General features: G+C 40.2%; 1 protein-coding gene across 3 annotated transcripts in view; it reads left to right on the top strand.

Moving 5' to 3' along the window:
• Positions 1-4,602, top strand: part of Adgrb3 (adhesion G protein-coupled receptor B3) — a 704,417-nt gene extending 699,815 nt beyond the window's left edge. For all 3 annotated transcript variants that reach the window (XM_026785468.1, XM_026785467.1, XM_005359883.3), the window contains one exon: positions 1,718-4,602. In XM_026785468.1, the coding sequence (XP_026641269.1) occupies positions 1,718-1,906 (189 nt within the window). In that variant the 3' untranslated portion in view covers positions 1,907-4,602. The remainder of the gene's footprint in view (positions 1-1,717) is intronic.
• Positions 4,603-15,101: the final 10,499 nt, after the last annotated feature.

The following is a 15,101-nucleotide window of genomic DNA, read 5'->3' as shown; positions in this document are numbered from 1 at the left end:
CTCAAGGCCACTTCATATTGCAGTAGGGAATTGATATGTGGACCTGTGTGTATCAGGCCTTGAATCCTAGGCTCCCAAGTGGACCATTGTGTGTTTCCAGATGGAATTTATTATTTCCTCCTTTGGACCTGATATAAAAGCCAGGAAAAGCAGTCAATACAGGGTATTGGTTGAAGGAAACAGAGCGAGAAGGAAAGGAGACATGACATTTTTAGTATGTAAAGCTGAATAATCTCCTTCACCTTTCCTAAAAGTTCATTCCTCATTGGGTCTTTATTATTAGTTGTTTGTCTTTGATTTCCTCATAATAAGACTATTTCCTAAAACCTCTAATGTGCTCAGAATTTTAGGATTTAATTTATAGATATCAGTATTTCTATAGGCAATGTCTCTTGTACATAACTTGATATGAGATTTGAAGTACGGAGTGGAACCAATATAAAAACCAAGTAACAATTCTGTGCTCCCCTTAGTAATTGATTACAACAAATTGGAGACCAGATCTGGGGAGGAGGATGAGACATGTGACAAGTAGAGTATCTTACTGTAAGCCAAGGGCAAGAACAAAGTTTCGAACTATCTTACTAATACTGGAGAATGAATTCAAGGGCTAATAGAAGATAAAAAGAGCTGAGGAACTGTGTATAAGGGAGTGATGTAGTGAAGCCAAGGTCAGTTGTCTCCCATGAATAATGATACATTTAAATGAACTCTGTATCCAATTAAAACCCGGATTAGTGTAAAAATGACAGCCCTCACTTGACATCTCTCGCAACAATAAATAAATTCAGCTTTAATCAATGCTCTGCTTAATTTGGTGTCCTTCAGGTTAACTGCTGGTTGTTTCCGTGCTTGGGTTGAATTTTCTTCTAAGAAGTGTTCAGTCATGATTTCCATCTTGTTCACTGGTGATATTCAGCTAACTCTGTACCATTCAAACTGCCCCCTTACAGAAATATTTAAATGGCACTGATTTAAACTAAATCAAGTTCATGAGTGAATCTTTGATTATCAGGTATTTGGTTATTTGCTGCAGGAGTCGGTTTATGGACTTGCTGAGCGTCACAAGTGGCAGTTGTGCAGGCATGCACACTAAAACACACTGAGGACCAGCGGCTAGACGCATGTTCAAATGCCCCTCCCTCCATATTTCTGGATACATTTACCATACAACTCTCATCTTTAAAAGGAAGGATGATGGGTATATCATCCAATCACAGAGAGTATCACGGAGAATCAGCATCCAAAAACCACAAAGCAAGAAAATATAACAACACATGAGTTTCAAATATGCTAATTTCTTGAAGGAAAGAACGACTTCATTTTTTTTTTCAGTAAATGACTACTAGGTTTAGCGTTAAATAGGATATCCTGAGAACTATATGCAGATCTGTTTCCTTCACTAAAATTTCTGCCACACTCTTCAGATTTTCTACATTTGTTCTTACCAGTAACTTCACTCTCCTTCATCTTTCTTTGAGCAGTCATAATGACATTGAGATATATCATCTGCTTTGCCTTCCACGGTACTGTTCACATCTTTCAATGCCTTAAATCTATGTGATAACTTAGGAGCGTATTCTTTGCTTTGTCCTGTCAGAGAAAATTTAAACTGAAACTACAGTTTGCCCCTCCCCTCAATTGTTGACCATCTCGGAATCCTGTAAACTGCAATAATTACTAATCAAATTAACAGCTTTGTTCTTCTCCTCAACAGGAGAACCCTGCAGCAAACAAGAACCCATGGGACACTTTCAAGGCCCCCAGCGAATACCCACATTACACCACAATCAATGTCTTAGACTCGGAGGCAAAGGATGCTCTGGAGTTGAGGCCTGCAGAGTGGGAGAAATGTCTGAATTTGCCTCTGGATGTGCAAGAGGGTGACTTTCAAACCGAAGTGTAACACAATCAAAGCGCACTGAGGTGGAGACACAATCAGATGCACTGACACTGAGACTTGGGAAGCCTGACATTTCCACCAGGACAGTGTGACTCCTCTCTGTCAGGACCTTCCTATGCCCACATCAGTGTCTCCGTATGGTAATTTCTCACTGGTCAGGCTAGTGGAGAGACGGCCAAGTGTATAGTTCTCACCACCCCGTGTTGTAAGTACCCGTGGAATGGATTTGTAAGGCAATCTTTATAGATAAACCTCAAGCAACGATTCATGTTGTAACAGCTTCATGTGGTTTAGTTTTCAGAAAACTTCACCATGAAGCACAATGTATATATTTATGCAGTTTTTAAAGTTTATAACAGTCTGTTTGGCCATTACTACACTTTTTACTTTATAATATAAAAGCAAAAGTTTTTGTCATTAAATGAATGTTTGTTGAGCTACATTCTTCATTGCTTTAAATGCAATAAAGTAATAATCTCACTTTTATATGAATAATATATTTCACATCTTTATTATTGCAGTTTTCTCTAGAAGGCTCTGAGTAGCTTTCTCTGCTGCAGCTGTGTATAAAATATTTAAAATGTTGTATGGTGTAAATAAACTTTTGTCTACATATCAGTTTTTTAGTGCATTTTATTTTGGATTTGTTGAACAGAAATTTACATATTTATAAAGTTTTCCTTTTCAATACCGACACTGAAAATGTATTCAGAGTTTTAACAGCATACCATTATCACTCCTTTGAGCCTAGTGATTTCTCAGTGTAATAATAGGTTTGCATAGTGCTTCTGTATCTCCTACTTAAATGCCCTTTGGAACAATGTACCGTGTAAAAGGGACTTGTCAGGAATCCGCAACCATCATCCTCTTCATAACATTACGTTCTTTTCTGTCTTGTGGCAAAATGATGGGTGGCAGAAAAACAGTAGTTTACTAAACAGAAAATGATCCAGGGAAAACGTGTAAGGCGATTCAGTTTGCTGCGTGTTCCACAGAAAACTATTTCTACGGGAGCTCCTTATAACATAAACATCAATGAACTTATTCAGGACCTTAAATGTCTGCTGTGCATACACGGAGAAGGAGAATAGATGCAATTGTCTCCGGTTTGAAAGTAAGGAGCCCGAGATGAGCCAGCTGCAAAAGTAGTTCCCAGTGCCCTCTCTCATAGAGATATTTCTTGCTTGCTCAGACACATGTTCAAGAAAGGCTAAGAAAGAATCCAGCATTGCCAGGGCCTTTGGGTGGCTGGACAGTGTGTAACTTGCAGTCCGAAGCATTGCAGGTAAGGTCCTAGAATGCTTAATTTGATTAGCTTTTATTTAAACCTGAGCTGTGTGGTCTGTCATGGGACTCACGTAAGTCAGTTCCTTCTCCTGGCAACCTTGGCCACCTTGAGGGACCCTGGGGGACCCTGGCACTCAAGTTGAGAGGAAGAGACAGCAGTGATTCTGTCTTCAAGTGCACCTCCCAGCTGGAGCCCTAACAGCATAGCTCAGGCAGAACCCCTGTCCCATGCTGAAAATGTTCTCAGTGTCAAGGTGTTAAAAGTATATTTTTAACCAGATTTTAAAGATAGAAGTGGTATCATTATGCAAAAAGAAGTATAACATAAGATTTTTCAATAAATTAAATGCTAATTATGATATAATTGTATAGTCCTATTGAATTTATAAGATGACTTTTTTGGTGAGAAGGAATATTCGATAAAGCATCCCCCTTCTCTGACTCTCTCTTCTTCCTTTTATCCCAGCCTATGTGTCTTTCTCTGACATATGCACACACGTGTCTCCTTGGGTGTGTGTACACACATTAAAACCCATAGTTCTCTGCTTCATCTCAGAAACCTATAGCTATGAATGAAGACTCCATAGAAAGCCACTCACTCCCATTTGTAGAACTTCAAGGTTTTTGAAAAAATTTGCATTAGCTGTTTCAAAATATGAATTCAATAAGTTTAAAAATATGTAATTCAACACATTAGATTAATATTTCTTTTAAATATTTACTGTCCTAAATAAACCCTTACATTTCTAGCAAGCCAATATTTCGTGGCTGTTAATCAGAAACTGCCCACCGAAATATTTGGGGCTGGAATTTTGGGTTGGCTAGGAGATATGCCAAGTTATCAGCATGGGTCATTTTTTTGTTTTTTTTTTCTTTTTAATCTATATTTTAAGAACACAGGTTGAAAACTACTTACGAATCCTCAGTTCAGGAACCCTCATTCTAGTCTTTTCCTTTTCAGTTCTGTCCCTCTCTTTCACACACCCGTGTGTGCACACGCAAACACATCTTCAAGACTGAGTGGCAGCTGTCTCCTTAGCTGGAAACAACTATCTAATCTTGGGCAGTTCCTTTCCACCTGATTGTACTCAGAACCTTCCAGGGTCTTTGCGCCCTTGCACTAGACGTCTTTGCTCTGTCCACGTGTCTAAATTTCACTTCTACGTCATGTGAAACATGAACTTCCTCTTGATGAAGTTTCCCATGATTTTCTGAGCTAAAATTAACTTCCCCTGTGAACTCTTAGAACGCTGTCTCTGTACTTCTTTTAGGGTTCTCAGACCTTCTATCTTGTTACGTTTTCTGATATCCCCTGGTAGACTGTAAGTGCCTAAAGGGCAGATTTCATGTCGGATCCATTTTGTATTTCTTAAGGGACCTAGCACAATAAATTTCACACAATAAATGTTTGTTAAATTATCTGTGGCATTTATTTTAGTATTTCTTACAGCCAAGCTCATCAAGTCACCCATTGAGAAGTATTAAGCAATTGTGATGGATTTGCTACTATCCTAGGCAGCTAGCATTCTGGAAGATCTTTTTTATGTAGCTGAGAATTTACTGGAAATATCAGATGCTCATGCAAAATAAGTAATATTATTTAAGCATTAATAAGTGCTTATTACCATGCACCATCTCTTTTTGTTTCTAGTAAGAGCATATGAATCAGCAAATGACTATCCTATGGCTCAGCAGTTAAGAGTACTTTGCTGCTCTTCAGTGGACCCAAGTTCATTTCTCAGCACTCACGCGGCTCATGACTACCAATAACTGCCTTTGGGGGGACTGGATGCCTCTGGCCTCCATGGGTTACACACACACACACACACACACACATGCACATACCTACACATACACCTACATACATATACCTACACACACATAAACATACCAACACACACTCACACCTCTACACGTACAAACATACATACCTACACACACATACCTACACACCCATATATACCTACAAGCACACATCTGTGTATCTACACACACATGGATGCATTGATTATCATTAAGAAAGTGAGAGGCTAAGAGCCCTTTTGAAGCTCAACATAAATAAATGACACCCCCAGTATGACAGCTGAAGTCTCCTGGCTGCCATACGGAAGCCATTTCCGTGGCACAAGATGCCACTTTGCCCATTCAGATGATGACTGGAGATGTTCTGTGGGAATGTTTTCAGATAAGAAACAGAGGCTTTAGAATGGAAACACGCCAGCTACCATAGAGTAGGAGAACAGGAGCTACCATAGCAGAAATGGATAGCCTCTCCAGAGTGGCAGGCAACCCTGAGTGGATCTGCCTGTCTATCCTAGGCGTGGTTTTACTTGTACTTAATCTAGGTATAGATGATATTCCAATGGTTTTCTTATCACTGATTCATGAGCAACACGAGGTCGATGAGGTAAACTACTTGAACTTCTTTCAAGTCCATCTGTAAAAGCCACCAGTAAAAAGTCAGTTATTAAACCCATGGTTCAGAAAGTTTAGTGTGCAGATTTAAAATCATCCTCATCCCCTCCCCACCCCGCCAAAAATAATGTCATCGGGCTCTAGTTTTCCACGGTTCATGTCAGCATCCACTAATGAAGTTCTACGGATTTCTCATAGTTCAGGGAAGTTACAAAACTAATGTGTCTCTAGTATTGCAGTCTACACAAAAGTTTCCATGGTGACAAAACCATCTTGTCCCTGAGATCCTTCTACATTTAGATTTGTAGCTATGATAAGTACAGTGCCACAATAAATAGGTTTCGGGACCAGGAAAATTAGAACATAGGAATGGACAAAAAAAAAATAATTAGCTTGGAAATCGATGAGAATGGCAATCATTTTCATGTATCAAGCAACAAAAGCAGAGTCTGAGACAGAGATTCATTTGAAAATATTGCAATGGGAGCAAGGGCATTATTGCAAGGTGAACAAGACAAGCATGTCAGAGATGAGGACGAAAGCATTTTCTTTGCGGCTGCCAAGCAAAGGAAAATAAAAAGCCAGGTGTTGGAGGAAGCAAGTTGGGGAAGTCTCCCTTGTTATGGGGAGTCAACTCTAAGAAGATTTTTTGTCTCCCAGGGTTTGATTACATATTTTTTTTAAAAAATTTATTTAAACTCAAAGATAATTCAAACATCAGAGCCTGAAGAATGCAAGATGCCTAACTGAAGTTTGATAAAATTATCCAATAGTTTGTTCAGATTGGTAGTCTGGACAGATGGTTCAATTTCTGAAACGAAGAGAAGAAATTGGGAAGGTCTGTGTCTAGTTTCCTTATGGAACTTGGAAACAAGGGGTTCATCCACAGGCTCCCCTAAGAACTGCAGGGAAGGAGAGATTTTTGTAATAAGTAGTTTCTAGCATACACAAGGGCTAGGTGATTTCCTGATGCTCTTTTCCAAATGCATCGGAACAGTCTGGCCCCAATATATGAATGCTCCATGCAGGGTGCTATAAAACTGAAGAGAGACAGATGGTTCCATGGAGTACAGATTTGATGGGTACTTCAGAAGCATGATTCCAGGTGTCAAGGATCAGCGAGATCAAGATGATTTAAGTCAAAAGAAGAAGGATATAGACTGATCAGGACAAAACTGGCTCCATCCCAGCCGAAATGCATCAGCTTTCTCATTCACTAATATCACAGTCACTCCTGGGGCCTCTGTCCCACTGCAAAACTCTTAGTTTTCAAATGTGTATGTATTTGTAGTTTTCTAGAGATCAAGAACGAAAGATCCACTTGGGGTGCCTTCAGACAATCGGTACAGTTGTGCCTGACTATGCATGCCATAATGCCAAGGTCAAACCATATACATAGACTCAGATAAAGTTGAAAATGGTCACGGGTAGAAATTAAGCCTGCTGAAATGTTTTCGAAATTGCCAGTGTTCACCTAACTGTGATTAAGAGAAAGCATTGTCTTAGAAAAAAAAAAAAAATAGGCCTGACTCTTTAGCAGAAAAAAAAGAAAAAAAAAAAAAATAGGCCTGACTCTTTAGCAGAACTCAATCCAAAGTGACAATCATAATTACAACAAGCGAAAGGACAGCACCTACTTTTGTTTTTAAAAAGTATTCGCTTTCATTTTTATGCGGATGTGTATTTTGCCTGCATTTTTTGTCAGTGCACCACATGCATGCAGGTCCCTCAGAGGCCAGAGGAAGACAGAGATTCCCTGAAACCAGAGTAACAGATGGTTTGGGATACCTTGTGGGTGCTGGGAATCGAACCCCAGTCTTCTTAAAGATCAGCTAGTGCTTTTAATCACCGAGCCACCTTGTCAGCCCCAACAGATGCTGTTTTTCTGAGCTTGCCAATCATCTCTTGGCCTAGACTCCTGCTCGTTTCTGTAGTGTGGCATGCTGTTTTAGACATGTTGAAAAGGTGCAACTCTGGTTTTTAAGTGAGTCTTTAAAATGTCAGTAAGACCTTATATCTAGGGACAAAGCCAAAGTCACAGTGGAAGCAATATTGCAAAAAGAGTCTAAGAATCAGTCTGAGTTGAAACAAAGGACTGGAAAGTTTTCTAAAAGCAGGGAGGTAGGAATAAATGTGTCTACTAATATCTCAAGCAACAAAAAGTCCCTTGTATTTTTATGTCAAGATATACAAAGCTTAAACTCACAGCCAGGCTCACACAGAATGAGGTTGCTGCCTCCCATGGAATTACCAGGTGGACACATGTTCTTCCTTGAATATTACATTTCAAAGGGATGGCTCCCACGTCCCTGAGAAAATGCCTCCGGTAGGTAAAACTGGCATGAATCTGCTTTAAAATTTTATATCCCAGAGAGGCAGAAAAAGAATTTACAAGTTTTCTAGAGGAAAGGCAATAAGAAAAGTAAGATCATAGGAATAGTGCTGGAAGAGACTTGTCTAAAGTTCAGTCAAGTTGGGGAGAACACTCTTGGTACAATTCAACTCATAGAGCAGTACCAGAAAAGGATGGTACATTGAAGAGCCTTGTCATGAACTTAGCAGTACAGAAAAGTCACCTCAAAACAGCCAGAATATCTGCAATTCTTCACTTTCCAAAAGAACAGAAGTTGCTGTGTCAAAACAGATCTCCTCCTAGAGACCACCCACGTAGCACACGAAGACTCTCGAACTATTATTATAATATTGATTCGATCTGCCTCCAAATGGCCCAGACACAGTAGAAGGGCAGACCTCCATTCTGAGGTGACCTCCCACAAAAGAAAAGAGGCCCAGTTGACGATCAAAGGTCAGCATTTCAGTGCCCATGCTTTTATTTTGCCATCTCGGAACTATACCCATTTTCAAAAAAAAATAATATTTGAACTAGTAGCTGTTTCTTCCCCCCTACACTTCGAAAGTCTAGAGTTATGTTTTGAAGGTCATGAGACATTTTAAATACATACTGGAATAAAATATCATCCCAAAAATAATAAACTTGTGTTCTATTCTGAACTGGAGAGGTGAGCCGCTTATAAAGAAATATACATTAATTTATTCCGTACATTTATTTCAAACCTGTGACAGGCATTCCACATCTTTAAGAGCTAGAAATTCAACTATGAACAAGAAACCATCTCTATTTTCAAGGGACTTGGCATCGTTGAGAGCAAAGTGAATTTTAATAACATAATTGAACTTCATAGGAAAAAGGAAAGGACACTCTAAGAACACTGGAAAATGTCCAGATACATATAAATAAAAAATACAAAGAAGGATAATCAAGGTGACAGAGCTACACCAGCCCCAAAATGTCTACCTTGAGGTCCTAGACTCTGTCTTGGGGCTGTTCCTGTGCCATGTGATGGCTCTGAGCTCCAAGCAACCAGTGCAAATATAGAAATGGCAATTAGCTGTGCAGTTCACAGTGTCTCCAAGATCAATGCCAGCATGTCCTCTGTGAGACATAGGATCGGGAGGAGCTTGCTAAGAACTGCCATACTCCATTTTGTGTCAATAGCAGCATTACACCTTCCTGAATTCTACAGAGGTATCTTTATGTTTTTTCTTATGCCACAAGGTGGTCTGTAACTTACTCACCAGCAGGAGTAGACCATAAATGCGGTGTTTCTGTAAACAGTCTAGACATAAGTTCCCCGATATTTTTAAAGGTGAGATTAACAGTTAAGTTGGTAGACCTTGAGGAAAACGGGTTTTTCTCCATAATGTCATGGGGCTCATCAGATCAGTTAAAGACCCTAAGAGGAAAAGATTGATTTCCCTTAGACACAGGAGACTCTGCATCCTAGCCACCTCCACCCGAAAGTTGTGGCATCAGCTCGTTCTTGAGTTTCTGGCTGCTAGGCTGCCCTGCAGTTACTGGTTTTTCCAGCCCCACAATCAATCACTTGTCTCAATTCTTAAAAGTAAATCTCTCTCTTTCCATGTAGACACATATTCTCTTACACCTATGGAGAATCCTGACTGATCCAACTAAACACATGAATCACAATTAGAAACATTTTCAATCCAATTACACACGCACAAGAATAGAGCCTTTCTATAATCTAGATGGAAAACAAAGCAAACAAACAAAAGGAGAGTATCTCTTTCTTTCCACGTGGGGAATTCACTCACATTCAGGAACTCTCAACACCAAGCCTCTGGCAAGAATTCCTCCTTGCAAGGGATTATCATGTGTGTACAACTATCCACTTAATAAAAATTAACCTAATAGCACATCATCTCACTATTTTTACTTTGCAAAGACAGAACCGAAGCGACTAACTTCTCCAATATGGAACAGGTGATGGGGGAGGAGCAAAGACTCGTCATCAATTGATACAAATCAGCCAGAAGACAGTGACAAAAGCATGGGAGGAAAATGACTGAGAACATCCTCAAAAGTCAAGTTTGAGTTTGGTTCAACCTAAGAACACAAGGGATAGAGATCCCAAAGTTCTCTATTAAATACAAAAAGGACAGCATTTATTTATAGTATTATCATATATTCAAAAGAAGTTTGTTTTTAAGGTCAGTATTCAAGATACATTTAATCTTTTAAATGCACATTGCTGGGGATGGAACCTAAGGCCTTTGACATGTCTAGGCAAGCATTCCAAAACTGAACTATATCCCAACCCAGCATATAGCTTTTAAGTGATTCTACTTTTCACTGGTATATACAGGATAAGCTTCCTGCCCAATACAATTCAGGGTAATTAGTAGTTTCTCAATTAGATAAGTATGGCATAAAAATTGTGAGTTTAGTGTTATGTTTGTGATGATGACTCTATCGGCAGATGAGAGTTCTGTTCTACTCATTTTATTTCATGGCCATAAAATCATGTCATAAAGAGAAAAGAATACTCCAGGAGGTGACTCACATCTGTCTGTTCTGGAAACTGGGGAGGAAGATAGCATAGCCAGTCCTTCAAGAAATAATAGCAAATTGTTAATATAGAGAGTAGCCGGGAGAGTTTGGATTTATTCCACAGTGAATCATCTAGTATTCCCTCAGAACATTATGGAAAACTTCAACTTGGAGTATAATTCAGACAACTTACATGCAAGTCAAGTGATCATAAATACAAGGCACATGATGTCTTGAGGAATGTTTTTATTTACTTGGGGATTTGTTTCTCCTTGCAGAATTGCTATTAAAGTGGGGGCGGGGAGAACGTAAAAGCAATAAAAAAAAGACGAGCCGTATGCGTTCCTGCTCTCAGTACAGCTGTGGTACTTTTTTGCCATTCTGGGGCCCGAAGCAAGGACCTTGGTCATACTAAGCAGGCGCTCCACCACTGAGCCGCATCCCCGATCGCTGCCACACCTCGTCAATGTAGTGACTAACAACTACTAGTTCTAACTCTTTATAAAGAATAAAGAGTCGTTTCTCAAAATAAAATCTACATCAATAACTTGCTTCAGTATTAGCTCAGGGAAAAAGGAATTCTGGAGGGAGACATGTCAAATGTGCTGGGTGCATTGGCAGATAAAGCTTTGCATCTTCTATAACAGCATAATCCTGTCGCCATTTGCGTTCTATAAACAGCATAAGGTGAATGAGTTTAGGTCTATTTCTATATGAACGCTGACTGCCTGCTGTCTTTAATGACACAGCTAAGTGTTTGCCCAGTGAGTTCTGGGCTGGAGCCTGACAAGGTTTTTCCGAGACTGCCCTACTTCATTTTCTCCTTCGCTGGAACACAGGGAAATTGCGCACCGGAGGCAGCTGGCAGCACCCTTCTCTAGCAACCCCCTCCTCTCAGCAACCCAGAGGTCGAAAAGCAGAATAAGGGAAGCAGGGCCACATCTGCCCTTAGCATCTAGTCATCTCAAGACTCATCAGAAAGATCCTGCTATTAGACTTTTATGAAAACAGAAATATTCTCAGGGACCTCCTCAGCTTCCACTATGAGCTCGCTGTGCCAGGAAATAGCCTTTGCTTTTGTTTTAGGATCTCGGGGCATGGTGAGCTTTTCAGGCAACTGTTCATTTTCCTCTATTTTTCAAAGTTCTGGAGAAGCAGCCTCCAGACAGATAAATTGTATCAGATGTCTCATCTGATGAGCAGTGTTTGACGGAGCATTTCCTGCATAGTCTCGTCCCTGGACTGTCATCAGATGGCTGAAATCTAGTCACACTTCCCTCCGTGGAGAGAGGCAAATATTAAGCCAGCCATTTGTCATGTTTTGGATTGAGACTCTAAACACTATTGTGGGCTCTCTACGTTGCTCACCTGCGCACTCGCTTGCCAGGAAGCTTATGATTCGGCTACCTTAGAGAGGAAGAGAGCGAGGTGCATAAGAAACTGCTCTGGCCATTCACAGGAGCGGTACTGGTGATGGAGCACCAGCCTTAGCACAGGCCGAGTGTTTCTCACTGCAGAGAAGCATAAAGAAGGGGAAGCCAAACAAACCTCTAGCCTGCCAGGCTTGGTGGAGAGCCAGAGAGCCCTTCGTAGAAATCCATTCTGGTCCTCTTCAACAGGGACCAGGCACTGGTTATTAGCACTGATTGTTTTAACTGAGTTGCAAAATATTTACCTGAAGAAAAAGTTTTAGGCTCTCGAAATACACAAACGTTAAGTAGTGTGTGGTATTTCTCGGGGCAGATCCCAAATCCTCAGATCCTAGAGATCAGTTCACATCATTTCTTCTAAAAGATAATCCAACGAAGCAAGCATGGCCGTTCTCCGTAGTCAGACTGCACACAGATTTCTCAGGAACTCAAGCAGAGCCCCTCCCTGTTTATGCAACATGTTTCTGGGGCATCACAGAGCTGAGGTTGCACATCTTTCTGTTGAGATCGACATTATGACAACCATGTGTTTATAAGCAGGATGCTAGCCCTTGCCTACCATTCCAAAGGCTTTGCTTCAGCGCAGCTGTGCAGAGACCTTCCTGGCCCTATTTTAATTGGTATCATTAACTTCCTATTTTTCAGCCCTAGCATTGTAGAGTTTCCAGAATTTATTGGACACTCAGAAAAATCTCTCAATGTTATTTCCTCATCAGGAGAAATTCTCCTGCTTTCTTTGTGCATCCAAAGGAAACTCATAAGCACCTATCTAGCTGTATAAAATATTCCTGTGTATTCTATACGCTTGTATGGCCCCTGGTCAAACAATGGGTAGTCTAGATATATTTGAGTTTGACTATGAAGAGAATTGAACAGTCTACTCCATTTCTTGTTCATAGCCTAAGATTCAAAATACAAAGATTATTTAGAAATGGATCCTTTTTTATGTCCCAAATAATGTTTACATAATTCTACATATTAGAAGTCTTTCTGCTAACAAGATTATTTTAAAGCATGATGAAAGATAATGGTTTCAAAATATAAGTTAAATATTAAAATCAATTTACCACTCTGCTTGGTAATCAGTGCTTTTGTTTTTATTTTCAGCAACAAACTCAACAAATCTGGTCATTATGTTTAGGGACCAATGGATGAGGAACTAGACAGAAAGAAAGGCAGAAAGAAAAGGAGGAAGGAGAGAAAAGAAGAATGAGAAAGAATTGACAGCTGAGTTGAGAGACGCACAGAGGCATGTATCATAGAAAGCGATTTGGAGACAAAACAACTGTGTGCTTCTCTCCTAGTCAAAAGCATGGAAGACTCCTGGGGACCACAAAGCATCAACACTGTGGAGAAAAACTGTGCGAAAAAGAAAAATCAGTAGGCGCTGTAGTGCAACTGAATGGCAAGGCACGGTAAACCTTTGAAGGGGAAGAAAAGTACAGGTGATGATGGAGATGAGTCACCAGCAGGAATAGTGAACCAAGGGGTGCCTTCAAAGACTGGCCTCAGGGCTGTTCCAGCTGTGTGCCAGTTGTTATGGTCAGAAAGGAATGAAGCTGCCTCTTTTTCTAACTCAGAATTTGCATCTATGTCTCTAGAGTAAATTGCTTCTCTAAGCCATAGTGTCCTAGTTAGGGTTCCTATTGCGGTGATGAAACATCGTGACCGAAAAGCAAGTTGGAGACAAAAGAGTTTATCTGGCTTACATTTTTATATTGCTGTTCATTACTGAAGGAGGTCAGGAAAGGAACTCAAACACGGCAGGATCTTAGACACAAGATCTGATGCAGAAGCCATGAAGGGATGCTGTTCACTGGCTGGCTTCCCTTGGCTTATTCAGCCTGCTTTCTTCTAGAACCCAGGAGCACCAGCTTAGGGATAGCACCACCCACAATGGGCTGGGTCCTCCCCCATCCATCACTAATCGAGAAAATGCCTTACAGCTGGATCTCAGGGGGGCATTTCCTCAACGGAAGTTCCTTCCTCTCTCAGGACTCTAGCTTGTGTCAAGTTGACACACAAAACCAGCCAGTATGTATGATATAGCATAATAGCAAAAATATTATTGCACCACAGAAATACTATGAATGTCTGGAGAAAATCATGTCATTTTTCAAGCTGCTTGAGGTACATTTCTATATATTGTTAAAACAGCAATCAAGATTAAGCACACAATCATTCAGACTCATTTCTTGACTTCTTGTAAAAACAAGCCCTTTCTTCCCAGTGGGTTGAAGAGACAATTGTTCTGATTAGTTACGTATGAGAGATTAAAAGAATCTGTCAGACAGAAATATGTGTGGCAGCTAAGAAAAGGAGAGAGAAAAAGAGACCATGGGCCTATTTCTGCTTCCTGGGCAGCCCAGCAGATCAATGAAGCACAAAATGTTGAATCTGTGGTCTCCCGAGAGTCTAAATTCAAGTCTGCAATTCTGAGACTCCTAAAATTAATACATAGCGTGATTCATTTGATCAGAAAAATATCCAAAGGTAACATTGAGGACATTTGCATCGATGAAGACGGATTGTGGCTGTATTCCCATAGATAAAGTTACTAATCCCTAAGTCTGATGGGACGCTGTAGTAATGCCAGCCCTGGTTACGAGCAATGTACATAGTTCTATGCTTCCTTCCTAAGGGGAGACATTCACCATGATGTGTACCTCATCTTGCTCTTGGGTACAATTGCTTAGAACATTATTTTTCCTTCACTTGGTAAATGTTTCTTTTTAATGATACAGTGGATTTTTTTTATTACTTTTTAATACTATGGAATACTTCAAAACTCTCTCAAAAGAAAAGAAAAGAATATTTTGTAAAGTAGTCATTGTAAGCCACCATATTACAGGAACCAGCTTAGCATGCATCACTAGGTCACATAATCTATCAAAGATGTCTAGAATTTCCTCTTTCTCCTGGAAGAAGAGAAAGCATTAAAACAAGCTAACTGATCATGCCCAGCAGCAACAACACATCTTGTTTTCTGAAGAAGGAGGAGTCAGAGGAGAAGGAGAGGGCCGAGAAGGGTAGGGGAGAGGAAAATGGGGAAGAGGGTGAAGAAGAAAAACAAAACCAAACAAAGACTATTTTCCCTCCTTGGCTAAAGTAACAAAAGCAACATTTTCAGACATTTCTTGATATAACCAGAAAGACCAAAAGGGCAGATAAGGGGGTTAATGGGTAAAAGAAAAAC

Source organism: Microtus ochrogaster, linkage group LG2 (genome assembly GCF_000317375.1).
Source record: "Microtus ochrogaster isolate Prairie Vole_2 linkage group LG2, MicOch1.0, whole genome shotgun sequence".
Lineage (NCBI taxonomy): Eukaryota > Metazoa > Chordata > Mammalia > Rodentia > Cricetidae > Microtus > Microtus ochrogaster.
This window is presented reverse-complemented; position numbering and strand designations above follow the sequence as displayed.